Raw genomic sequence first — 27,417 nt, 5'->3', positions numbered from 1 at the left:
CCCGGCGCGGCTTCCCCTCGCCCCGCTCCCCTCGGCCGCCACGGGCAGCCCGCTCTCCTCTCCTCTCCCCTCAGGGCCCTCCGCCGCCGGGGATGCGCCCGGCCCCCTGGGGCAGCGCCTCCGCCCGCCGGCCGGCTCCCTGAGCAGCCTTCCTGCCCCCGCCGTCCCTGCTTCTCCCCTCTCAGGTGCGGGCGGAGGCGGTGAGCGGGTGAAGCCCCCGCCCGGCGGCCTTCCCCCATGGTGGGCTTCGGGGCCAACCGGAGGGGCGGCCGTCTGCCTTCCCTTGTCTTCGTGGCGCTGCTGGTGGTGATCGCCATCCTCGCCTTCAACTGCTGGAACGCCTCGTCCCGCCAGGCCCTGCTGCAGGAGGAGGTGGCGGAGCTGCAGAGCCAGGCCAAGCGCACCGAGGTGGCCCGGGGCCGCCTGGAGAAGAGGAACTCGGACCTGATGGGCAAGGTCGACTCCCACAAGAAGCAGCTGGAGCAGAAGGAGGCCGACTACAGCCACCTCAGCAGCCAGCTGCAGGCCAGGGACGGCCAGGTGAAGAAGTGCGAGGACAGCAAGGTAAAGCGGGGGGTGCAGCCAGGCCCGGGGGCGGCGGGAGGGTCCCCCGGGGCCCTGCGGGGCGGCTCTGCCCTAGGGGGCACCGTTTGTTCTCGCCTGGTGATGGCCGGCGTCCCTGCAGCGTCTGCAGCCTGAGGATGAAATAAACCCCCGAAGGCACTGGTTTCTAGAGGTGGTGCGTTGGGTTTGGTTGCTGTTGGGACGTTTGCAGTACGCTCGGGTTTCTGAATGCATCCCAGAAAAGAGCTGAACATGTCCAGTAAGGGCAGTGTGTGTGCTAACAGTGAAAACACTGAGAGCTCACTGTTTCCAGACGGCTATTTTTAATATTTTTTTCTTTGAGCTTTCCTCCTCTGCTGAGATTACTTGATCAAAAAGCTATACACAGCCTTAAAACTACAGTTTGCTTGGCCTCAAGGAAAATGAAGCAAGTGTAACGTTCAGATGTAGCACCCCTGAGCTTGTTTTCCTTGTCAAAATGCCTTGCACATCAGCGTCTGGTTCTTATGCAGTCAGCATATACTTGAAAAAAAAAAAATTCTTGCTGCTGACATAACGTGTCATTTTCATTAGCTGCGAAGAGACAAGCTAATACAAAATTCAGCTTGCCCTTTTATGTGGAGGTGGCCTGGGGATTTCTTTTGTTGTGGAAGGAAAAATGAGTGAATGCATCAGCTTTCACTGTTCCACTTTCATAATCATCACAGGCAACTCTTCACAGAGGAGTTAGGCAGACAAGTTCTTTTACTCAGTCGTGTATGGTAGCGCGTACTCTATTTGCATGCAGTTCATAATTCTGCTAATTGAACACTTTTTCTCACAGTAGGATTTATGGAAATATCACACTCGGGCATATTACTGGCTGAGTTTGTTTTTCTGGCCCTTTTTCATATTACACATTTGATGAGCAGTATAAGAAAATGCGTTTAATTGTCACAGAAAAATCTGAATACATACATGTCTCATTATGGAATTACAGACTCCTTCAGGTCGATTTAGTTTGTATTAAAAGTTGTGTATTCTTTCCTACTGAACCATTAAAATTAAGCCATTTGTGTGTTCAGCAAACGTGTTTTTTTAAATTTTTTAATTTTTTCTGAGATTGGAATAAAAAGCTTGATTAGATAGGTAATGGTGAATACTGGTGCTCTCCATTGGAAATAAATGCAACTAACACCATTGTGATTAAAAGTATTGTGATGCTGCAAAATCTGGTTTAGTTTATAAATAACTATTCTATACAGATATTAAAATAGTTAAGTCTGATGAGTAAGAGAAGCTGAACTCAAAGCAGTTAGGTTTTAACAAAGATACTTCCCTTTTCAAAAGACAGAAAATGGTTTTTTTGCTTTGTTTTTTTTGTTGGTTTTTTTTAAGTTGAACTTTTACACATAAATAGAGGGCAAATAGGTGTGGTTGTTCATTGCCCTCTTTGATAAAAGCAAGCATCCAAAGATGGTAGCAGCTTGAAAACACAGGAGGTGGTCAGTCACGGCACCGAGTTGGAACTGCCTTTCTCAGGCTGTTGAGGATAGTAAAATAACATGAGTTCACGGCTAGACTGGACAAATTAAGGAGGAGGTCTGCAGAAGGTTGATACATGCATTGAAACTGCCTCCAAGCTGCAGGCTGTTGGAGAAGTGGCTAAGGATATTCAAGGGAAGTAATATGGGTGGGTGTTTGTAGTATGGCTGTTCTTCAGGTAGGTGAAGTTGATTTTGTGTTCCCATGATTTCGCCTGTGTTCACAGGGCGATGAACTTGTTTCATGCATTATTGTAACTGACTGCCAGGTGTAAAACTCCACTGGTGGTATTCAAGTAAGCTGTCAATTATTGGGCTGCATGGCAAGGCTTGCTTTTAATACAAGAAATTTGTTTTGTTTTTTTGGGGGGAAATCTGTGATGTTTTACTGTAGGACACCAGGAGAGAAAATGCACGTGTTAAGTCAGGGTGTCTAGCAAGGGTTACTGGAAGCCAGAGCCCGCTTTGATGCACGTGATACAAACTGAGGTGCTCTGGAGCTGCACCTGCCTGCACCTGACCGCTGTGGTGTTCTCCATAAATCTGGCTGGTCTTTGAAGGCTCTCAGTCTGGCATCTCACAGGGCAGAGGAGGAGGGGAGCAAGAGAAATGTGACTAGTAAACCTCACAAATTAATTTTATTGTTAATTGTACACATACTGCAGTATATGCCCTGTATCTTCGTTCTTTGTCCCAGAAGCTGCCATTTAAGGTCATGTGAGCTCGTGGCTTTTGAATATCCTCTCTTCTGGTGTTCAGAATGTTCAATGTGCCTTAATAGGCAAGAATAGCAGTATGTTTTATCAATAACCAGTCACTGTCCCTTTCTTTTTTCCTCCCATGTGAGCTACTGTCGTGTTCTCAGTGGCAACAATCCTATTTTTTTTTCCTAAAAAAAACCCCTTTAAGTGACTGTACTTTAGAGAGTACAGAATAAAGCTCTGTTTTAGAGAATAAAGATCTGTTACCAAAAAAATAGTGAGTAGTAGGCATACAGCGTCTGACCAAAAAAGGCTTGAATGATAATTTTTTTTCTCTCAAAACAGAATTAGGCAAGGGTGTTCTTTGAACAAACTGTTTTTTACCAATGATCTTAGTCCATTTGTGAAATGCAGGAGCTATAATAAAACACCAACACTGGTAATTCCCAGAGTATCAAGTGATCACGACAGATCTAGGCTTATTTCATAGAAAGCTCACTTGAAAGATGCTACTCTGGTGGTTATCATAGTGTCAATTCTGCTTTGTGCTCCTGTGTCTTCATAAAAGATTCTTTGCCTTGTGGTCATGTAAATCAAGCATGCATTTCCCAGTGTTGAGGCAATTTGAATTTCTGCAGGCAGCTTCCTCCTAGCTCAGTGATATCTGTAGTCAAGCCCAAACCCTTGTCTCTCTCCTCCCTCCCCCTGCATGCATAACAAGCCAGTCACACTGCACCAGGATATTGTTTGCTCTTATGAGCAAATGTAGTAGTGTGACCTAGAGTCTTGTGTTTTTTAAAAAAAAAAAAAAAAAAAAGAAAAGAAAAAGCATGAGTTCTTGGGAATTCTCTTCTATCGCCCTGTGCTCATGTTGGTAAGCTTATGACGGTCTGCTGGTCCTTGGAACAGACTAGAGAAGTTCTCCTCTTTTGGAGCTCCTCTTGGGAGGCACAGAGGGGCAGTGATTGCCCCAGTGTTTGGGGAGGTGATGCGTGCAGAGGTAGCATTGGTTTCCTGAGTATTTCATGCTTTTTTGCAGCATATCGTGAGGATACTTTTTTTCCCATAGCTTTACACATCACTTTGCAGTAAGCTTAATAAAATGATTGAATGGCAGGAATTTGTGGTGGAGAGCTTCCAAATGGCAACCATCCAGTGTGTAGGGGTTCATAGCTCTGTATTTGCTATTGCAGCTCTCGGGAGCATGCCTTTCTCATTCCAAAGCTGTTGCTGGCAATGCCAGGTGTGTAATACAGCCTTGCCCCTTAGCTGGTGCCTAGAAATGGTGCTTCATAGGACTAAACTGTTGAGTACAACATCCTTGGGAGCAGCTGGTTATGTTCTTTGTTGCCAGAACTCCTTGACAGCTCCTCAGTTTGCAACGCTGTAGCTTTACAGCAGTGATGTTGAGCGCATCTTCCAATCTTATCACATGTTCCTGATGGTCACAATGTCATCTCTGACGGTGTACTAATTGCATGATGATAGCACTGTCTATTCTGAAAAAGGCAGTTGACAACAGTAGAAGGATCATGGAATTGTGGCGTATAGACCCTTGTGCAAAGAGACTTCTAAAGGGCTTTCCTGTGCTGTTCCAGCACCTGCCCTAGCAATGCGTTGGGCATGCCCAGGCTCGTGAAGCTGCACAGAGGAGTATGGGCACCTGCTCGCGCTGCTGCGACAGGCAATTCGGACGCTGTTCTTGCTAGATAAAGGAATGACTCCCAGGGAAGTATGGGTGGATGTTTAGACTTCATCGGGAAGCAATACCACCTGTGTTCTGTCCTGTCATACATAGAGATAAGCTCCAGCGTGTTTATAACTTTTTTCCTTACAGTGCCTTTCATTATATGACAAGACCGTTAACAACTCAGACAGCACTGGAAGGTTGCCTTGCACATACGTAGCTCCAGCATGCACAGGATTTTTGATGTTTTTTTCCTGTGCAGAGCTCATTGGGCTACAGAGAATTTCTTTTATACATCCCAACTGCTTTGGAAAGGATCTGAGAAGCCACTGAGAAATATGAACAGTACAAATAGGTCTAGACTCAAGGAGGACACAGCTCAGAAAGAACTGGACTTGTGCCATGGTTTGTGGAGTGTGGTTTTTTGCGTGTGTAGGTGGAACAGATCTCATGAATCATAAAAAAGCTTCTTCCCTTTCTGTCCTTCAGATGAGGGACATTTGCTGTCAGCTGAGCTGTTTTGGATATAAATTCTGTCACTTTTCTCTGAAACTCAAAATCGCCGAAGTGAAAGATTGTGCGATAAAACTGATGCTATCTTCAAATCAAACTCCTGTTAACAGACAGGCAGCCCTCCCCCAGCCCATTGCAAGTCAAATGTTTTATAGGATGAGCAGAAGCAAGCCAGTAGGAAGGCTTTATGTATTGCAAATTCTGATAGATGAAGGTTTGAAAACAGAACCCGCTACTTCCCAGCATCTCCTTTGTTTGTAGATTTCTTGGTTTCTGGGAAAGAACTGCATTAGAGTGGAAGACAGGAAGAATTTGGTCATTATTGCCGGTAGCTTTGCAAAATAGGGAAAGATACTTTTTCATTAACGCTCAGCAAATCGCTCTTTTTGTATCTGTTCCCCTGTGCCGGTGTCGGTTCGATGGAGAGCTGGCAAGATGGGCGCCTGTTGGAGTAGAAAGGCTTGGCCGTTACTTTTGTCTTGTGCTTCTGTGTGAAGTCCCCACCGCAGAGGTTACTTGCGCTTTTGAAATAAATCACAGGAAGTCCAATGCAGGCTTTCACTTAATTGAGTATTGTTCTTTGTGCATCTTGTAACTAGAGTGCCTTAAATGTCTTGGTGGGCAGAGCACATGTGTAACCGCTTCTCAAATGCGTGGCTCTCTAACATGCCGAGAAGACTCCTTAAGCGTGTGTATTGTGTGTTTTCATTTTGTATCGTATTTCAGAGCAATATGGTCGGGGTTCTCAGGTTACCAAAAGATTGCATCATCTGCCATTCTTTGGTTTTTTTGGGAAAAGCCTTGTGAAGTGGCTGGGCTCCCGGTGGTGCCTCTCCCGCACTCCAGAAACCCTCTTGGCTTTTGTTCTCTGCCGTGGGGCAGGGTTTGCTGCCAGCGCTGCCCATGTGTGCGTTGCTGCTGGGGATGAGCCGGGATACTGCAGTCTGGCACAAACAAAACTCTCGACGGAGCACTCTGTTTCATAAGGAGCCTCTATTATGTGACTGGAGCTGTTGGATGCGTGCCTCGGTGTACACTCTGTTCTGCGGAAAAATCACGATTTCAGCAGTTCTTGTATGGCCGTAGTTCCTAAAGTTATAAATGCCTGCCTCAACCCATATGGGACAAATTGAATCAGGCAGTCCAGAGTTTGAGTGCCTATTTTAAAAACAAAAACATTGCGTGAAACATTTTTAAAGAAGTGAATAATTTGATAAAAGGGAAGGTAGAGGTGGGTGGAGGAAGTCTTAAAGTAAGGGCATATGTCTTTTTTTGTTTGTTTTGACAGGAAATGTAGGTAACTGACTCAGACATTGAGCTTCAGAATCTGTGTGGGAGTTGTAATAGCCTGTGTGTGTGTGTCCCGCACCAGAGTAGGTGTGCTTGTACATTGTTTTGGTATTCTGAGAGGTAATTCTGACCTTGTAACCCAAGAAAGACAACCCCGTTTCAGCAGCCTTTCTAGAGTTACTGTTTATATCGATCGTGAAACTACAAGAAAAATAATTACAGCATCAGTGTTGCCTGATGATGGTCGTGGATTTTTTCACCCTTTCTCAGTATGTTCTACATGTGCATCTTTCTCTTCATTTCTGCTGTTTTTTTGTCTTTACATATGTCTTTATGTGAGAACAAGACAAAGCATCTTTACTTAATGACTTTGTGTACATGCATTTCTTATTTATTGTAACTGCTATTTTTTTCTTACTAAAAATACCAAATTAAAAGCTGTTGCGGAATTCTACTGGTGTCAGATTCTCTCTTAAAAATTAAATGTGTTATGAATATTAGGTAGCATCACATAAAAATTTACTTTAAATATACATTAGGTAGAAATTCTTTTTGCTAATGATGCTGCGTGTTTATTTTTATACACTTATGCTTTGACATTGGAAATTCACAGTCTCCTTCTGCAGTATCAGAATGCAGTGTGTTTATTTTAGTCCTGACAGAATCTACTTTTTTGATAGAATTATTTTCTGGAAATAAATTTAAGTCCTTGTTAGCAAAGCCTAAATATAGTGTTTAGCTTGGTGATATCACTTATAGATAACTAAATATACATTACTTATATTTACAAGAACTTTGTATATGTCATTCTGATAATCCTTTACATACATTGTCTTTACAATGAAAACAAACTCACCTGAGTCTTTGCACGCTAAACCCTCTCTAACCTGCTGATTGTCTATATTTATATAACCATTTCTTCCTTTCAGATTAAGCTGCAGAACAACATATCCTATCAAATGGCAGATATACATCGTTTAAAGGGTAAGGAATTTATGGCCAAAACGGTGATTTGGCAGACTGTGAAGCTGTGTATTTTTTAACTGTCTAGGTACTGCAGAATACATGCTGGAACATCATATAATGTGAAATTTTATTATATTTGTTTATTGCCTGGTCTGGATAAGTGTAGGGTTGGCTCTCGTAGACTTTGCTCTACTGTCTGCAGAAAGAACATGTATTCTGGCACTGCTTACTTCCAAGATATTTGAATCATTTTCATGACCAAATACACGATTTAGTATAGTTTGGATCAGCAATGTTGTGATACTTCTGCTGGGTTCGAAAAGGTCCAGAAAACGTCTTTAAGGCTGATATATACAGACATGATTACAAGGCCTATAATCTTACTGTATGGGTTTCAGAGCGACCTGGAACAGCTAATGCCAAAATCTGAACATGCCTGCACACAACATACTTGGCATTTCTGTCTGTATCTGTGTAGTTGCAACTTAAAATAGTAGGAAGCTTAACAATTATTTGTAGCCTGAGGAGCCAGGAGAAGAACTTCTCGAACAATTACTTGTGAAGACAGGAAATATGTGTTGGTTTTATGGATGGTGTGGAGGTACCTTCTTTTGTACATTTATTGCAGAAAAAGAATATTTGACCATCATGCCTAAAGTAACCTAGTAGTAACTTTGTATTACTCAGAATAACAGAATCTTTCAGGAAATTAAGGAGATTACCAACAGATAGGTGAAATAGCATTGTGTAAGTCTTCTGAATGAAAAGGTAAAGAAAAATTTAGGGGTTGTCGTGGTTTAACCCCAGCTGGAAACTAAGCACCACGCAGCTTGCTCGCTCACTCCTACTGCCCCTGGTGGGATGGGGAGGAGAATCGAAAAAAGGAAGTAAAACTCGTGGGTTGAGATAAGAACAGTTTAATAACCGAAATAAAATATAATAACAATAATAATAATAATTGTAATGAAAAGGAAGATAACAAAAAGAGAGAGAAATAAAACCCAAGAAAGACAAGCGATGCACAATGCAGTTGCTCACCACCTGCTGACTGATGCCCAGCCAGTCCCCGAGCAGCGATCCGCCCTTCCCAGCCAGCTCCCCCCAGTTTATATACTGGGCATGACGTCCTATGGTATGGAATATCCCTTTGGCCAGTTTGGGTCAGCTGTCCTGGCCACGCTCCTGCCCAGCTTGTTGTGCACCTTCTCGCCAGCAGAGCATGGGAAACTGAAAAATCCTTTAACTTAGGATAAGCGCTACTTAGCAACAACTAAAACATCAGAGTGTTATCAACATTGTTCTCACACTAAATCCAAAACACAGCACTGTACCAGCTACTAAGAAGAAAATTAACTCTATCCCAGCCAAAAGCAGGACAATATCCACCTCTTATTCTATACCATTTATGTCATGCCCAGGTCCCACACTTTCCGGTACATCCCAGTTAATCACCACCACCTTTCCTGTCTCTTGATATATACACGCAGATGTCATTCCCTTAGTCTATGGGCCATCCCTATAAAATGTCCGTTGAGTTCATTTAGTCCATGACTTTGGGTTCCATCTGTCATAACAGTCTTTCAGGGCAGGAGGGATGGTGTGTGGTATTGGATTGTTGCATGCTGAAGCTAGTTCTGGTTCCATCACTGTTGCGCTTGTCCGGTTCTATCATCGCTGCACTTTGCTCGGTTTCATCAAAGTTCATTAATCTGGGTGATTTTTACTGTAATACCCTTGATATGGCATACAGCCACCATAGAAGTAGTGATATACAGTGTTATATAGCAATTAACATCATACAATTTAATTCATTGGCTATTCTCACCCAAAATCAAATCCCCTTGAGGTACACTTTGGACTTCCCCATCCTCCTGCATCACCCACCAAGTGCATCCAGGTCCTTCAGCAAAAGCAATCCCACGAATGGTTTGCCTTTGCCTGAGGCAGGAATAACCCAGACTGTTTTTGTGTAGCAAACCCTGAAGCCAGGATGGGTTTTGGCATAGTATGAGAAGAATTGTTCTATAATTCATAGTGATATCTAGCATACATGAGTAAATTGGCATTTTTTTCAAGTTAGTTTAAGAATCTTTAAAGTATATCTAGAAGAAATAACATAAAACTTGAGCAAATTTTTAACCTATATAGCAATATTGAAAGTTATATCTGCCATGGGGCATTTTTTCCTGTATTTCTGTATTCATGTTGATTTTTACTTTTTTGTCTAGAACAACTAGCAGAATTACGTCAGGAATTCATTCGCCAGGAAGATCAGCTTCATGAGTACAAGAAGAACAATACTTACCTTACAAGGAGATTGGAATATGATAGGTATGTCTTCAAGAATGTCAGTAATTGTAGGTTTGTCTGTGTGTAATGGAGATCTGCATTTATTAAAAAGTGCAAATTAATCCTATTTCTGCTAATCCTCAAACTTGGGCGTACTCACTTGGTGATGTAGCTTTGACTTAGCTAGTTGTTTGATTTTAAAGTTCTATTTTTTGTGTTGTTCTACTCCTCCCCCCAAAGTGAGATATGATCTAAGAAAAATCTGACTTGCTGGAATTGTTCGGCATTGGACAATTTTAAGTCAAGGCATTTTTTTATAGCATGGAGATCTTAGTTAACAAATACTGGGAAGGGTTTAATTGACACAGTTCTGTAAGCTGCCAGGGTTGTTAATTGCTGTCTTCCTAAAACGTAATTTTATTTTTTTCAACTGAAGTTGGAAAGCGTTGTGTATATTGAAATTTTAAGTTGACCTCAGCCTTTTTAAGTTTATGATGGAGAAGCAGGGAGAACAACTGCTTCGGAAGCCTTGAGGAATGGGGGAGATTAACACTTGAGAAAATATTTGAGACTTTCACACACGCAAAAATATTCTTTATGTGCTATGTTGAGTATTTGCGGGTTTGTGGGAGACAGGAGGTTTGTTGAATTGGGTTGATCTCTATGTGGCTGGTTAGAGGAGTTGGGACACTGAGCTGTGTCATTCAGATCTTGTTGATTGAGTTGGTGGCAGTAACTGATAGTAGTAGTTGTGCATCTTCTGTGTTGACAGCCATGGGAGATATATTGCTTTCCTAGTGGAATTAATATTTGCTGATGACAGGTTAACTGTGAACCTTGGCTTTTTGGTTGCTTTTCAGGTTTTGGAGGAAATATGTTCAAGGCCATTCTGTTTATGTTACTGTTTTTCTGCTCTGTCCCTATTTTTTCCAGTTCTGCTTTCTTTCTGTATTCAGTCCATTTCCACTCCATACACATTCCAGGACAAGGCTTTTTGGACAGACTATTCTAGTTATATCTCAGGTTTGGCTTTTTGTGCCACTTCATATTTTTCCCCCTATTTGATTTATGGGAGAGCAGATACAACAAATGAAATACAACTAATAATGTGTTTCTAATCAAGTCTGCAGTGTGGGCAGCAGATCAAGGAAATGAGACTGCAACATGAAGAAAACATAAAGAAATTAATGGACCAAGTTGTGCGGGAGCAAAAGGTAATGCACAGCTACGTTTCTTCGTTGAATTAGAAGAGCCCAAAGTCTGCTGTTTGGTTGACTCAGCATTTCAGACGTAGGGAGGCCTCGGACATTTCTCCCCTAACTTTTTGTTAAATATTGTCCTGAGCAGCCCTAAATAGATACTAGTGTAAGAACATCTGCCTGTTTCACTCAGTCAGTGAACTGAGCCTTGAAGATCAGGCTTAATTCTTTGCTCTGCTACAGCCTTCCTACATGACATCATTGCTAAGGATTTCAGCTTCTTCTCTGTAAAATGGATATTACTTTACAGCTCTCCAGGGTAGGATCTGTGTTCTTACAACCATATATAGGTTATTGCAAAGGGGAACCTGATCTCTATTGAGGCCTCGAGGTGCTAATGTGATGCAAATAACAATGGTATTTGAAAGGTATCAAGGGTGTAATTATATGGTGCAAGCTGCCAGTAGAACATGGGCCTCATTCCTACAAATAGATGAAATAACCTGCTTTTCTTAAAATTTAATTTCCTTACTTTGTCTCTGTTTACAAACATTTCAAATAATAAGGCAGACTTAAAGTAGATTTCAGTCAGATCTTTTCTTAAAATCTAGAATTGTTTCAAAGTCTCTGTCTGACCTGAGGCTTAAGGCCAGTCACGTCTTAACCTGTTTGCATTATACTTAAAAGCTACATGTGCCAATATAAATGTCGTACAGCCACGCTGTATTTTACATTTTCTGTTCAGTTATGTGTCCATACTCTCATCTCCTACCCTCAGGATTCAGTTTTCTATATAGAGGACTTCTGCTGTTGTTTGCTTTGGCGATCATCTAATTCATAAATGTGACTTTGCTTACCCAAAGTAATCTTGAATTTGAGGGCATGCGTTTGTAATTTTCAGGGATGTGCTTAATATTGATTCCTTATGAATTTGTTCTAACAGGCCACACAAAAAATTCAGTCCAGTAAAGACACTGAAGTAAGTCCCAATAATGATGACCAGGCCATATCTAAGACTGTTCCAGAGGCAGAAGATAAAAACACAGTAAAGAATGAGCAGCCTTCAGATCATGTTGTAAATGGCAAAGGTATTTCCTTTTTTTGTCATTTCTGATAGAAAATGGGCCAATTGCGTTGTATCCTTTGCTATCATACAGAATCGTGCATTTCTCTGAAGTGGAACGATGAATTATTTGGCTCAGATAACTTGATTAGCTGCATGTGGTCGGACTAAGTTAGAGTTTATAGGTGTCCAGAGATTGGCGTGGCCTTTCTCTGGGTCCTTTTATGAAAGTAGTTTCTTGCACAGTTTTGTGTTCGCTCTGTTGGTTCATTTGGCATCTCCTTCCTCATGTGGCCAATTGTGACCTGGGGATGGCCTCTCCACTCCCTGTGAGATGTGTCTTGGGGTGAGCTAGGGAAGGGGCACGTTGTTGGAGAGCTGGAATCTGCACAGAGAAGGTGGCTGGAGGAGAGGAGCATTGAAACCGCTGTGAGAAGTCTCTCACCACTGGGTAGGTCAAAGAGTGGGGACCTCTGGTTATCAGGAGCTGTACAAGAGGCTCTCAGTGAGTAACTATTGCAGTTGTTTCCTCCCTGTACGCATCTCGGAAAGGCAGATGGGTTCACTTTGTTTCTACTTCTTGTGCCGCTGAATCAGCGCCTTTTTGTATCAGTTCAGTGTCTGTTCCAGCCAGCTTCTTGCAGCAGGCTTTTCTTACTCTGCTACCAAGAGCAGTGCATCTGTTTCCCATCCTTTTCTGAAGATTGCATGTTGGGAGCACTGCTCCAAAGCAGTCTTCAGTGACTTTGACAGTACAATATAAGGAGTGTTGTAGTTGCATTATCAATATGGGACATGTTCTGTGGATAAAGGACTTTTCTTCTGGTCTTAGAGCCTTCCACAAGAGGGAAATTCACTGTTCAAACTTAAAGGTTAATAAGGCAGAATATCCTATTTTTGTCTTACAGAGAAAATCAAACCAGGAGGAGATGCAGGCATGCCTGAAATAGAAGATAATGACCCTGCTAAAGCTGAAGATACTCCCACTGGTTAGGACAAATATTCTAATACTTTCACATTTGGGTTCTTGGTGGCATATCTATTCTGTTTGACTACCATGTGTTTCATAGGGAATGCAAAGTTTTAAAATCTGTCTATGGTAATAAAATTCAAGTGGGTTGTAAAATCTGGTAAGTTTTACTGTGCTTTAGAGGTTTGAATTCTCAAAACTGAATGCTTCTGACAATATCCCCCCCCCAAATCTTGTATTTCATATTTTCATCTATGGTTTAAAAACAAGAAAACAACAACAACAAAAGTTTACAGCATTGTGAGAGGAAGACCTGGTATATAGTGTCTGTTTGTTTCATGTTAACGCTTTTGTCCATGTATTTTGTTTTAGCTTTAAAGAAGCCACTTATTTCAGCTCCTAAAAGTGAAGGTCATCAACCTATTATAAATCTTCCAACTGAACAGCCCCATGCTCCAAATCTGGCACCAGGTAAAATTCTTACTAGCAGGTGACAAGTCAACATTTTGTAGGAAACTTACCATTTAATATCTGCTACCACATCATGAAGGTTAGATGTACATGGCCAGCCCCTTTTTCGTGTTTGATGTGGTTACAAAAAGAAAAACAACAATCAATTTCTGCAGGATACAAGAGTGAGTGTATTCTTAGCCTGGCTTCCTGAGGCACTGAGGTTGCTGGTTGTACAATCTCTTTTTGTCCCCCTGTCCCCCCGCAATAATTTCTCAGCCTTTTGACCAACTTCAGCCAAATTTGAGTTAGAAGTTTCAAAGATAAGTGCTTCAAGATTTCTCCAATGGACAGAGGAGAGTAATTGAAATTAGTATTCCTCCTTAGGGGTACTAATTAGACAGGGCTGCAAGATATCATCAGGAGTTGATTGTTGATCTGTTGGTAGCCAGTTATATTCAGAGATTAAACAGCAGTACTATCACTTGCTCAGTGTCCTCCTGTTTCTGTGACCAGCTCACTTGAGGGTGATGTGGGGGAGGTTTAGGACATGAGAGAACTAAAAGTGTTGCAGTGAAAGGCTTTAGAAGAATTGCAGTTAGAAAGGACACAAATCCGTAGAAAATAAACTTAATGCTTGTGGATCAAGTCACTTTGCTTTAATGTCAGAGAGAACGTTAGGTTATATCTGCACTGCCAGTGGCATGTTCAAATACTGTCCTGCTAAAAAACATTAAATATAACGTACTCGTTATATATTTGTGACATGACCAAACAGCTTGAAGTTTTTTTCTTATGCCCATTATTGGTTCTTTTGAAAAAAGGGAACAGAAGTATTTCTTAATTTCTTTCTTTTTGCAGTGTATGTGTAAGCAGATTAGAATACCAAAATTAGTGAGCTCAAAGTCTGTATAGACACGTAAAGTTTATTATTTCCAAATGTCAAATCTTTTAAATAGTTTGTTTCTTTTTGTTCTTCTGAGGTAGTCCTTCATTTTGACTTTTATTAATGAGAAAACATAAAAGATAGCAAGTGAAAAGCTTGCTTCATTGAATTTAGAGCTTATCAACAGAAGGTTGATGTGAATTTCAAGGGGACCATGGTTTTCTGTATTCCTTGGTTATGTAGTCCTGTGATTCTGCTTATTATTTTTAGCATAACTTCTGTGACCTACTGCAACCTTCTCAGATCATAGCTCTTGAAACAATAAATGATGCTTAGTAGATTTGAAAAGCAGAATCAGCAGGAGGATAAAAAAGTACATAAACGTATTATTGTTCTGGGCTTCATCAAGCACTTACATACAGAAAACCAGCTGAGAGGGTGACGACTTAGGATTGGTTACATATTAAAATGTGATGAATTATCTTTTGTGGTAACATTATAGCCTTCTTTTGGAGCCATGTAAAAACTGAACACGCTTCCTCATTCTGTAGGTTTGCACAGTGACAATGATGGAAATGCTGATATTGCGAAGCAGATACCTCCAAATTCTTTCCAGCACTTAAATTTTGAAGAAAATACGGAAAATCAGAAAGAACACAAAATTGAGACAGACCATATAAAAATTCCAAAGAGCAGAGTTAGTGACTTGCAGAAGATGAAGCAAAGTAAGTTGGCCAATATCATATGTTTCAATATATTAAGTAAATCACTTCATTTTTTATCTGTTCTATTGCCTGTCTGGAAAATGGGAACCATTACAGCGGGTGGCCTTCTGGAGAGTAAGCCTGAAAAGAAATGTAATATGTTACTGTGTAAAAAATACACCTTAATGTGTCATCTTTCATAAATATATTCAGTCATTAAAAAAAATTATTTGCTTATAGGAATTTAAAATGCTTTTGGAAATTACTACACATTTAAATAGATCAAGTCAAGACTTTCGATACATATGTGATACTGAGTTACTTATATTCACACTGTATTACTTGACTTAAATACGATGTTTTGAACAATATCGTAAGAATCCAGCCCTTACAGAGGGGGTCTTTGTGGTGGTCTATGTGTATTGGCCAGAAGTTTGTTCTTCTGTGTGAGGAAGTTTTCCAGAACCCTTCTCTTCCATGTCTGCTCAAGGAAGAAGCCTTCAGACAGGAGCAAGTCCTGTATTTGTTGTGTATGATGGGGGTAATACTGCTGAGGCTTAGTGGGCAGACAGCAGGTAAGAACTTGCAAACACGCATACAGCTGTCTGTGTACTGTTGGTTTTGAGATGCGTCTCTACCTCGCGGCTGATACCGTAACATTGGGAGAGTATCGTGCCTACAGCATTTGATTTAGCATCTTCCTATAGGAACATTATATTGAAACAAGTTTCTTATGGTATCAGTGGAGATACTATACTCCTAAGTTAACCTAGTTATTTTTAAAGAACTGATTCCAATTGTTTAGCATTTGGGTGAGGAAGGGGCATTTGGAAGAAAAAACGTAGTGCTGAAACATCTCTTCTTGGTTTTTTTTTTATCCAAATAAGATTTTTCTTTATATAGCTATTATAAATTCAACTTTAAATTTCTTTATACTCACAGCTAAGTAGTTTTCATTTAGGCTTTGGTTTCTGTGATTAAAATTTGTCTGTACTCCAAGAGGACAAGTTATTACATCAGAACAGCCATCTTCAGAGTCACGAGAATTGGGAGGAGAAAAAGATTCTATAGCCTCCTGGCAGAAACCTGTGTTAATTCTGTGGATCGGATAAACAGTGGTACAGAAATAGTCATTTTGCTGAAATAGAATCATGAATTGGTTTCAGTGATCAATGAAAAGAATTCTGAAAGCTGGGGTCACTCTCAGGAACATGAAACTATGAATTCATTTTTGTCATAAAAGGTTTAGTTTGGGAAGTTCCCTTCATTCGAGTTAAGTTGATGCGGTTCCTTTTCATGGTCTAGAACTTGACTGGCACTTTTGTAGCTTGGAGAAATTGCAAGAAAAAAGTGTTAACCTCCAGCAATCTCTTAAATATTCCTTGAATAACAGAGAAATAAGTTTAAAATAATACTCCATTTATTCTTGTAAAATGTTGTAGTTGCTACTCTGAAGCAGAGGTTAAATTAAAACGGGGCCTGTGAGCATACAGTCAGACTTGCTAGCAGATAGCTGTAGGGTGTGTATTGACATAAAGGGGTGTACAGGGATGTGGGAGTTCAGTGTGTTCTCTCCTTCCCCCCACGCCCTTGTAGCCCTGCAAAGGGTCAGAGGCTAAAGCCTGTAGGTAGTGCCAGACCTCAGCCGAGAGCTTTAAGAGCTTTAAGAAGCTGCCTGAAATGGTTTCTGAACCATTAACAACTGTGAGAGAGGAACCATCATGCCGCAAGAAGACACGTCTTTAAAAAGTGCATGGAAAGAGGATTTGAGGAGTTCTAGAGACCCAGCAGCCTAGCTTTGATACCTGGAAAGGTAACTGAGCAAATTCTCCGTCAGTTTGAATACCATATGACAAGTGGCTAACATGGATTTTTCAAGAACAGATTGTTAATGGAGACCTGGTCAGGGATAAATTGCTATTTGGTGGGTGCACAACTCTAAGAAAAGAATATTCCAGGCGTAGGTATCACTAGCAGTTTTAATTGAAAAGCTTCCGTGAGGTTTACGAAGATGCATCCTTTGGCACTGTTTGGTATTTTGAGTGCTGGATGATAAACAATGTATGAGATGTGGTTTCAGCAACATAAATGCTTGTAAACATAAAAGTAGTCCGCAATTAAGAAAGGAGAATTACATGCGCAGGGTAAGTGACAAATAGCAAGTGAGCAGTTCGGTCAAAACCGATGTGGTCAACAGTGGATATTAGTCACTAACAAATGTCTGAAGTGAGGTTTTTCCTCTGGGATGTGTTAACAGGAATGTCAAATAAGACAATAAGATGGAGTAACTAACTCTGTTTTACCTAGTGCTTGTGAGGCCATCCTCTGGCTTTAAATATCAAAGAAAGATGATGCGAAGCTGGAAGAATTCAGGAGAGAGGAAAAAAAAGAAAGTAGGGTTTAGTATGAGGGGAAAAAAGCTCTAAAAAGACCAGGGTTGAAGAGGTAGGGAATGGACATCAGTTTACTGTTTTGTTGGGTTTTGGTGGTTGGTTGGTTGGTTTGTTTTTTAAGAAACAGATCTTTAGGGAAGGCTTCAGTTATTTTAATATCACTCATGTATCTTTTTGATGAAGTGGGGATAGGTGTATTCAAAATTGGCATGCAACCTGTGCAAGCTTTTCTTCCACTCCGTGTATCCTGAGACGTGCAAGACTAGTTTATCAAAGGAGCTTCTTGAAGATCCTGTGCTTGTCTGGCTGAGTGACTACAGCTGAAATGACAGAGCTTCATATTTCAGTTGTTGGGGCTTTTAAATGGATTGGCTGTCTTCCCTGGTAATGGATTGAATGATGTGGGAGGCTAGCTTTGTAGGCAGGAGCAGTGGATGAAATGTCTCCATTGCAGGATGTGGATGGGTACCTAAGAGTCAGTCATCGTCTCCGATTAGTCTTTTCCTTTTCTCTTTGCTCCTTTGTATTTGTAATAACGTACATTGTAATGATGCAATGAGGGAGAGACTTTCTCTGTCACGTATGGAAATAGCTAATCCAGGTTTGTAGAAGATTTCTTTCCTGATTGGTCAGCAGCGGCTGTTCGGAAAGGTCCATCGGTGATAAATTCATCCCTCTGGTGTGGAGGAGCCCAGCTCTGGCACACAGCTTTCACTGTAGATGATTGCCTGGCTGGGGTTTTGGTTACTGAGCACTGCAGAACGTGCTGTGCGTCAGCCCATGAGATGAGACTAGTAACCATCATTGGTCAAGGTATCTGTCATATCTGTCCGGTTTCACAATCAAAGACCTTCTTCCCAAAAGATGTTTTCCTTTTTTGTTTTGATAGCATAGATTTTAAAAGCAACCTTGGTACTAGGTACAGAGATGGGCACATCGCAGCCGTTCAGCTTCAAAAGAAGCGGAACCTGAAAGGGACTGCAACAACGTCACTATTTGTGCTCTTGCCTGGTACCCGGGAAAAACGCGGGGTGCAGCAACCCTGCAGTCCATGCTGCCGTTTAAAGTTGTCCTGTAAGCAGGGCCTTAGTGATGAGCATGTGGACAGCTGCTCCGAGCAGTGTGTTTGTAAGGACCGAGCTTTGAGTAATACCCCATATGTCTATTCAGAATTCATTTCAGCAAATGTTACCTGCAGGTTTTAGTGTCAGTGACATCCTTGTGGGTATCCCGTGCTGTCACTAACCTCTTGTGCTTCAGGACAACATATTCCACTGTGCCTCAAATAGTCCGTGTAATGCCTGCGTTACGGACACTGACTCCGGTTTGGAGTGATTTGAGAGATCCACAATGCCATCAAGATTCCAGATCTTACCTGTCTGTTTCAGAAAGCAATTGGTGCGTTGCTGGGTCCAGCTACCAGCGACTGCTGTTCTGGTGTCTGCCTAAAGTCTTGGTATCCCAAGACCATTACATGTGCCTTGTGTTAGAGTAGTGATGCTCTCCTGTGTTGTGTGAGAAGTCATCTACTGCCTAAATCTTTTGTACACCTGACTCTGCACGCACCGGCAGCGGAGCTGCTGTCAGACCGCCTAGCCCAAAACGACTGCTGGTGAGCTTTGTGTGCTCAGCCTTTCCTCCCTTGATTTGAAGTACCTTGAGCTAAAACACCAAACGCTTCAAGCAGAATGAAGCACCTGTAGTGAAAGAGTAGCTGCATCCTGAAGCTGTGCTGGAATCCAGGCTCGCCAGGGCTGTCCTGCTCACGCGAGCTCCAGCTCACAGGCCTGAATGGGCTTGCTGTGTTGCCTAGGATCTCTTTCTAATATTTTAACCTTTCCTTCTGTCACCTTAAATTTATTCAGTACTTGTTTGTCACAGTATTTCTGGCATATCTACAGGCTTGTTTTTTCTGTAAGTTAAGTGCATTCAGTTGTCTTTCCATAGCTTGTTTTGTATTTAACATGTGCAAATTGTACAGTTCTGTCTGCTTTTGATATATAATGCAGTGTCCAAAAATACAAACAATAATAGCAAGGATTACTCAATTAGAGATGAATAGAGAATGAATAATATATTAAACTTCTGATTTCTAAACAGATCATAGTTTCTTCTTGCTTATTTTATGAAAATAACTGAAACTTCTGTTTCTGTACATTTGAGCTGCACTAGATGTGATTCTTCTGCTTTTCTTCCCCATCCAGATAAGCGCTATGTTATTGTTTCTCTCCTGATTTTTATATACTGCCATATATGATAGTTTTCATTGTTCTAAGAAATAATTTCATTTTTACATCTGTCCATTGTAACCCCAACCTTCTTTTTAATCCTAATGTTGAAATCATCTTCTCCGGTTTTACTTCTCGGTTTAATTGCTTCCACTGCGAATCGCTTAACATCTGCCTCGGCAGACTTTTTCCTCAGTCCGTTTCCAGTCTGTAAAGATTGTAGTGCACTTTAATCCTTTTTTTTTTTTCCATTTATACATAATCCCTCCAGACTTGTATCTTCTGCAGACTCAGAGTTGCATTCTTTAAGCAGTGGGCAAGCAGACTGAACTGCATTGGACTTGAACAGATCTCCTTGTATCCCATTAAACACCAGCTCTGAACTTGACATCACACCATTAATCTTTCATTGTGTGCTTGGTTGACTGTCTCGTCATTTCATAGTTCCAGCTAATTCTCATTTTTCTTGTGCATTGTTTCAGTATCTGGAACTATTCTTAATTCTTTGCTGGGAGACAAAAATACTGGATTCAGAACATTTTGAAAACTGTTAAAGCTCAATAGGAAACCAGAGTGTAAAGCCAAATTAATTAGGTAGTTAAAAAAATGAGTTCAGAGACGCAAGGCAGATCTTTGCTAGATTTTTACCCTTGGCTGTATGGTACACACTCTGCAGACATTACCGTATACGAAGTCAGCAATATATTGCTCCATTGTGTGTAGAAAAATGCCAGTCCTCCTCAGAAAAAAGTCTAGATACAAAAACTTCCACTGCGTGCTCTTTGGCATTTTAAGAAAACTTTTATTAGTGTTTGTAGGTAATCAAAGATGGAGCTTTTTGTTTGATGCTTACTCGAGCTCTGTTCTCCAAAGAGTGAAGCTTGTAACAATCAGATTTCACAAGATCCAAATGCTGAAGGACCGAGTACATCCTTTTGGCACGGAGGTGTTCTGCAAGCCTTGTTGTTCTCCCCCTGCCCAAGCCCTCTCCCTTCGACCCCCTTTCTCCTCCAGCTGAAACTGCTACAAAACCCCGACTATCTTAACCTGCGGTCTGCTCTCGTTTAGAATCTTCCTGTTTCTTTCCTCTCTGCTTCTGACTTAATCCTTTGCCTACTTCACAGGCCGATTCTTTGATGAGAATGAATCCCCTGTTGATCCGCAGCAGGGTTCTAAACTGGCAGATTATAATGGGGATGATGGTAACGTGGGTGAGTATGAGGCAGACAAACAGGCTGAGCTGGCTTACAATGAGGAAGAGGATGGTGATGGTGGAGAAGAAGACGTCCAAGGTGAGCTTGGGCCTTATCTCCATCCCATTGTAATAAAATCCACGCTGAGTTTACTTGTTGAATTTGTGTAAAGCCTCGCTATTTTTAGCTGATCGCAAATTTCTAATCTAGAATAAATAAGCTTTAGGCAATCTTTAAAATTCGGTCTTGCCCTCCGTTGGAAAGCAATGTCACAGCCGTTTTCAGTGAGAGGATTTTGATACCTTATTTCAGTCGTTTATACGGTTTCTGCTGGGAAAATCAAGACACTTCAAATTTCAGAAACGGTTTTGTCTAAAACCCCAGATCTGGTATCTAGCTAGTTGGGATGTAGTCTTTGACGTTACTAAAGCAATTTTCAAATACACAAGCGTAGTTTTTTTTGACTACTGCTTTTGCCACACCTGCCTTGAGGTGGTATGCAATGCGGTCTCAGTTAGCAATTCTAAGTGTAATCTTTGCGCGTTGTACACAGATTCAACAGGCTTCTGGTTTTCCTTGCTAACCAAACTTCAAAACTCATTAATCTGGTGCTAGCCTAATACCTGTCTGTGCATGTTCACCACCTCTTGTTCTGCATGCATTTCAGTGCATCGCCTCTTCGTTGCTTGTCTGCCGTGCATCTGCCACGTTGTCTACCATTCTCCATCTAGTTGTTTGGTAATATTTTGTGAAAGGCTTGCATGTCTGTAGGGTGAAAATGTTTACGTAAACATATATAGTATTTCCAATTAAGGAAAGTGCAAAATAAAGGCGGGGGGGGGGAACCAACCTGACTGAAGTTCTACAGGCACCCTGATTTTGATCCTCATAATGCAAGTTTTTTAGCTGGTAGTTTTTCAGACATGTATTTAAGTGGTATCCAAGCACAATTAATGGGAAAAGCTAATAAAAAGCAACTGCTTTCTGTGGGCATGCATCTAACTATGCAGTGTAAGCATTTTTTGGCTGGGCTGGTAGTTTGAAACTCACGAACAAGCAAAAGGAAAGTATGGATCAGAACCCTGGGCAATTAACTTACTGATAAAAATGAAAACTCCGTTGCTGCTCCAGATGTGGCCTGTTTTGTTACACTTTTGCTCAAAACTAGCAGCAGATTTTAGTCACTCTGGATTGCTGACATCTGTTCCTCTGGATGGATGATTATTGGGTTGTAATTTGCCTTGTACAAGCTGGCTTCTAAATGAAGGTACAAAAGTATATACAGCTTCTTCTGTCGATGCTGTGGAAGTAGGAGACTTGCTTCTAATGATTGTGGTCTTGTAATGAAAAGGAAAGCATGGTATGTCGTGCATGTTTGTATGTCTCAGCTCTGCTCTGCAAATCAAAGCAGTTGTGTGGGTTGGGTTTTTCATGTTTTTTAGTTCGGTTCCCCTCAGTACGCAGTGGGTGATGCCCGGCTCCTCACCACCATAGTTCCTTAACTGGACTTCAGAATACAATTCTTGAAGTTCTAACCAAGGCCACGTAACTGTTAATCTGTGCTAACTTCCCCCATTCGCCTCTCCCAGCCTTTGGGCTCGTCTTTACCCGCAGCCGTGGCACTGCCGGCCGGCAGCGTGGGAGGAGGTTGCCTGCCCCAGCGGCGCAGGGACGCAGCTCTTGCTGCACCTCAGAGCTCCGTGCCGGTTTGCCTGTCAGCACCGACACGTTGCTATGGTGGCCTTTACAGGGAAACTAATGGCTTTAGGTTGCAAGAGTTAATACCATGTATGCTGTAAACTATTACCAGCAACGTGAACAGCGCTCCTGTATGCCACTTACAACAGGGTGGGTATGATTTAGTAGTACGTGGTGGAAAATTGTTAAAAACCATAGAGATTGTGCTTACGTAGCTTGCTGTGCAAGGGGTATTTGAAAAAATAAGAGCTCGAACTGAAAGCGGCCTCATAAAGCTGTTTCCCATTTAGACGTGGTACCTGTCAGTTCACTGCTCTGGTGGCTTTAAATTTGGACTTGGCGAAAGTCTTTTTTCTGATCAACCCCTCCGTATATCTGTCTAGACATAATGGCTTTAATATCTGGTAGTAAAGATTAAAGGGTGACTTCTGGAAGCCTTTTCATGAAGAATAGTCTGAGCAGCCTGTGTTACTACCTCAGACTTAATTTTCCAAGCCCTTTGTTGTTTCCTAATAACTTGTTGACTTGATTTGATAGAAGTCAAACAGCATGGCAAGTGGTACTTCCAGAAGTAGCATTTTAGAAAAGTGTCTGCGTTAGTCTTTACACTAATTTGTTTGCAGGGTAGGAGAGGGTAGGATTGCAGGGGTTTGGAGGGAGGGTGGTTATAATTGTTTAGGGAGGGGAAAAAACCCTGAATTTCTGTCTAAAAACTATTAGAAAAACATCACATGGTTTTGCTTAGGCTGGAACAAAGCATGTGGCATGTGCAAACAAAGCAATTTAATTAAACATGTTTTTCCGTTGCCACTAGAAATGTGTGGGCCTTAGATTGAAATTATCAGAGGAAAATACACAACTGTGGGAGATCCGCTCATGTGAATGTCAGTATCCAATCTGGCTTTCCTTCTTTCAGTCCACCTGTTTGAAGAGCAAGGTGATATTTAAAAGTTGTTGGCTTCTGCTATAGTAAATATGTTTTTGTGGTGGCTGGATGGTGGAGGATTATATAAATCAAGTGATATCCACGTGCTGTATTAGTAGTTTCTTACCGAACACAAGCATGTGTCACGTAGATAAAACTTCAGCCTTTTGCTGTTGGGAGTGGGTTACCATCGGGTACCTGCCTCGCCTGCAGGCTCATGCATAATTGTTGTAAGAGTGTTGAAGAGCTTCAGATAGCTTATCGTCTAGTGAAAGACTTAGCAAACCGAAACTTTGCTTTCCATTCCTGTGAGCAAGCATCTCTCCTGAATATAAAGGAGCACAGCTTTGAAATGCAGCAAAAGCTTATTAATTGAAACAAACTGAAGTTTTAGGGCTTTTTCACTTATTGAGGGAAGAAGGCTGGGGACCGATACAGGAGAGATCTGAATTATGGCAGGTAGAATGCAGAATATTATAATATATTTTAAAACATCACTTAAAAAATACTGAGTGTGCATTTTCTGGATGGATTTTTTTCGCATGTGCTACAGTAAATGGTTATACTGAGGATGCACAAGTTTGGGGTTTTTTTAATTTTACGATTTTTCATGAGGCTCAAAAACCCAAACCCAAGGAGTAGAAGTCAAGAAGTAGGACAGAGTAGAGCAGTGGAGACAGACAGTCATTCTGGATCTGACAGGCGAGATGAAACATCTTCATCCTTCCAGTCAAGGACAAAGCTGTAAATCCATTGTACAGATGAACCAAACGCCGCTCACAACGCGTTGTCCCTGTCCCGCTCCCTGCTCCTGCTGTGTGTTCCCGGGCTGAGTACGCAGCTCTTCTGCAATTCAAGAGTCTTGACTGATGGGCCGAGCGTTGATCACGCAGGAGCCTGGCTAGATGGGTTTGTTTCAGTTGTGAAGAGTAGCGGTGAAAAAGGTATTGGTAACTCTTCAGCAGTGCTGAGAGAGAGGACAGGGATTTCCCTTGATAAGAGGTTGGAAAAGGTCGAGAGCTGCCTTTTCCGTTTTTAAAAGGCTCTCTTCAAATGTTACTCTCAAGTCGGAGATGCGAGTATGTAAAAACGTTGACAGCAAAGTCAATTCCAGCATTAGTGAAAATCCCATCACTGAAAAATGTGCCGTGCCACGTTTGTGTGGAAGGTATCCTCTTTCAAATCCGAGAAGTAGGTGGGGAAAGTATTGCCTTAGCCTGGAGGGGGTCATACTGACTTCTCTGTGCTAGTCCCGTGAGGTACCCAGCCTTTGTAAAATCTTACAAAGTATTAACTCGAGAATGGGTTAAAAAAAAGCAGTGTAACTTTCCAGAGTAGTTGACTTTGTAGTTGGGTTTTAGTGGGAGTTTTTGAAACCTTTATAGGAAGATTCTCAAATTACAGCAGTAAGTTTAACTAGTTGTGCAATCTCTTAAGTCAATAAATCGCCGAAACACGGTTGCAATAAAGCCGATGATATTGTCCCAGAGTGCTGACAGCTGGACTTGTAATCGCAGGCCCATATGCCTTCTCCGTATTTTCCCCGATGACTTCATTCCCGTAACCAGACGAGGCCAATTCAGTGTGGACGTATGCATTAGCAGCATGTTCTGGGAAAGTGTGCTTAAATGTTTTTTCGCTAGTATCACATCAGATTTGATCTGAATATTTTAATTGCAGACGATGAAGAAAGAGATCTACAAAATGACCTCGTTGATTATGGCAAGCCACGCTTCAGTGACGGTGTTCTTTAAGGCCTGAATTAAGCAGGAAACGTGGATGAGAAGAGATCTCAGCTGAGGAACTTGAAGTGCTGGAAAACTGAACCATTTTTACTTCAGTGTTTCTTACTTTAAAGGAAGCCGATAATAAGAAGTGACGAGTATACTCAAAGGCAGCGAAGTAACAGAAGGAAACAGTTCTGTACATATGTACATAGTTGTACTATTGCAAATTGTATTAAAACTACATTTTTGTTGTTACATTGAGCCAATTAGACTGTACCTTATCTGTAATAATCTTTACATTTAAAACCGGTATTATAAATACGGCCTGAATTGTTTCTGCAATTTAGAAAACTTTGTAAACTGGAGAACTTGTACAGTTTGTATCTCATGTAACAAATACACTGTGGAAACAATGTACAGCCAAAGGACTCCTTTTCTACAGTAATACCTGTATGAGCAAAAATACTACTGCTTTTCTCACGAGTGCTGTGTTTTTGTATTTTGCAGGTGAACTATCAGTTGAGAATGAAAACTGAATGTTTAAAAAATTGCTCCTTCCTTAATGTAACTGAGGAAAGGCTATGACAGTCTTCGGAAGCAAGTACCATTGTAATTCTCCTATACAGTGACCAAATCTCGTAGCTAGAGCTGGAAATCGGTGATATTAGAATTTTAATAATTTGATACATCCTGAAAAAGTTGTGTAACTAATAGCTTATTTTAAAAGGTGATATAAATACTTCAGCACAGCTTGTAGGAAATCTTTGTGTATGTGTTAAAGAAGCAAGTGTGTTAGTGAGAAACGGACAAGTCTACATCAGCTTTGTAGGAACCTGAACGGAAGGAACCACCCTCACCCTCGGTAACGACATGGTACGCGCTGTTTCGCCGTCTCGAGAGCATCCATCCTGTGTCGCAGTCACTCAAGTTAATTTACAACTTAATACTTTGATACAGATCTCTCAACATCTGCCACATTCCACGTTTTGATTTTCTATATCAGAAGGTTTGTAAGTTAGATACTTTTTGTATTCTGTGTTTAAGCACTTTCTGAATTTTCTGGAAATGATTCTGTTGATCTACAGTAGTGGCAATTACGGTTATTAACCCAGCCTGCTTCTCCAAAAGGGCTACTGTGAAAAATTCTAGGGCCTATGACATGGGTGATTGTACTTCATCTCTGTACTCAGGTTCCAGTTTGAGGTAACAGTTCAGGTTTGCTCGATGCCAATTCAGTGAACCTTTTAAATACATTTCAGTGGTCATACAGTTTTTTGGTTTTTGTTTTTGTTTTTTTTTTTGCTACAGAGATCTTCTACCAATCGGTCTTAAATATACAAGAAATAAAAATTTCAGATTCTGGTGATGCATCTCAAGGGTTTTTTTTTTTGTTGTTGTTGTTTAAGGCTTGAGCTCTTCATTCCGTACTTCTGGGAGGCAGATGGGGGGAATAGCCCTTTGCATGGTGTGGTGTACTTTCAGTTGAAAATAAAATGCTGAACCTGCTCAGAATTAGATACCATACTAATACCACCCAGTGAGTATGAACTTGTACCAGGATTCTAAGAATAGCAGTCTTCAGTAAATACTGTATTTAAGCACTACGATTTTTTTGTTTGTCTTAAAATGTGATTTCACCCTGAATTAGGTGTTAACTTGATTCTTCTAATGAAAGCAATGTTTATGGGTTCTAATAAATTAAGTTCTTTATGTGAGGCTTCTGGCTCTTTTTTCTTTTGACTTAAAATTGCATTAACTTGGGGCTTCACAGAAGTCGAGGTACTTGGTGCTGTCAGCAGTGGTCACAGCTGTTTGTAAAGGCCAGCTCTGGGGGCAGCGATGGAGATGAGAACTCGCTGCCTGCCTCACAGCTTGCTTTCGGTACGGGCCGGGCAGCACCAGCGTGTGCTCCCTGTGGATATTCCCAAGCTGCAAGTCCGCTTCCGCTCCAGTACCCGTGCACTCAGTGGGAATGTGCATGGCAGCAAACTTTGAGCCGCTTTTACGGGTATGTAAGAGTAACTTGGCAGTATCGTACCTACGGTAGAAAGCCTTCCTTAAGCCTGTCACTGTGTAACCTCTGGCACCGGAGAGGAGCTGCTTTGGCCGGTCCTGGCTGCGGTGCATGTGCTAGATCCGCTGCGTCCGCCCCTGGAAGCCTGCGAGGCTTTCGGTCAAACAAACAAGGTACTGAGGAGGTGCATGAGGTGAAGCGTACAACGACTGAGCTGCCCTTTGATAAATGCCCACGTGTGTGTGCTCCTGCACGGAGGTCAGGAACTCTCTGTTGTTACGAAACAAATTAACCCGGTTTACAGTGAGGAATATATGCCAAGGGGCAGGCGCCAACGTTCGCACCCAGCTCAGTTTTCGATAGATCTTGTGACCGTACCCTGACTCAGCCTGGCGTTGCCTTTCTTTCCCAGTAACGTGATGCGGAGGTACACG

General features: G+C 41.6%; 1 protein-coding gene across 2 annotated transcripts; it reads left to right on the top strand.

Annotated features, from left to right (window-relative positions):
* Positions 1 to 26,684, top strand: GOLM2 (golgi membrane protein 2). 2 transcript variants are annotated; one of them, XM_050903296.1, is made up of 10 exons: positions 1 to 564; positions 7,208 to 7,262; positions 9,473 to 9,575; positions 10,657 to 10,747; positions 11,676 to 11,820; positions 12,704 to 12,784; positions 13,138 to 13,236; positions 14,653 to 14,826; positions 20,551 to 20,718; positions 24,923 to 26,684. In XM_050903296.1, exons 1-10 carry the CDS (start codon positions 238 to 240, stop codon positions 24,994 to 24,996), a joined length of 1,317 nt encoding a protein of 438 aa, XP_050759253.1. In that variant the 5' UTR covers positions 1 to 237; the 3' UTR covers positions 24,997 to 26,684. The 2 variants fall into 2 exon arrangements, with proteins under 2 accessions (XP_050759253.1, XP_050759254.1); XM_050903297.1 differs by lacking the exon at positions 20,551 to 20,718.
* Positions 26,685 to 27,417: the final 733 nt, after the last annotated feature.

The sequence above is a fragment of the Gymnogyps californianus genome, chromosome 11 (genome assembly GCF_018139145.2).
Source record: "Gymnogyps californianus isolate 813 chromosome 11, ASM1813914v2, whole genome shotgun sequence".
NCBI lineage: Eukaryota > Metazoa > Chordata > Aves > Accipitriformes > Cathartidae > Gymnogyps > Gymnogyps californianus.
This window is presented reverse-complemented; position numbering and strand designations above follow the sequence as displayed.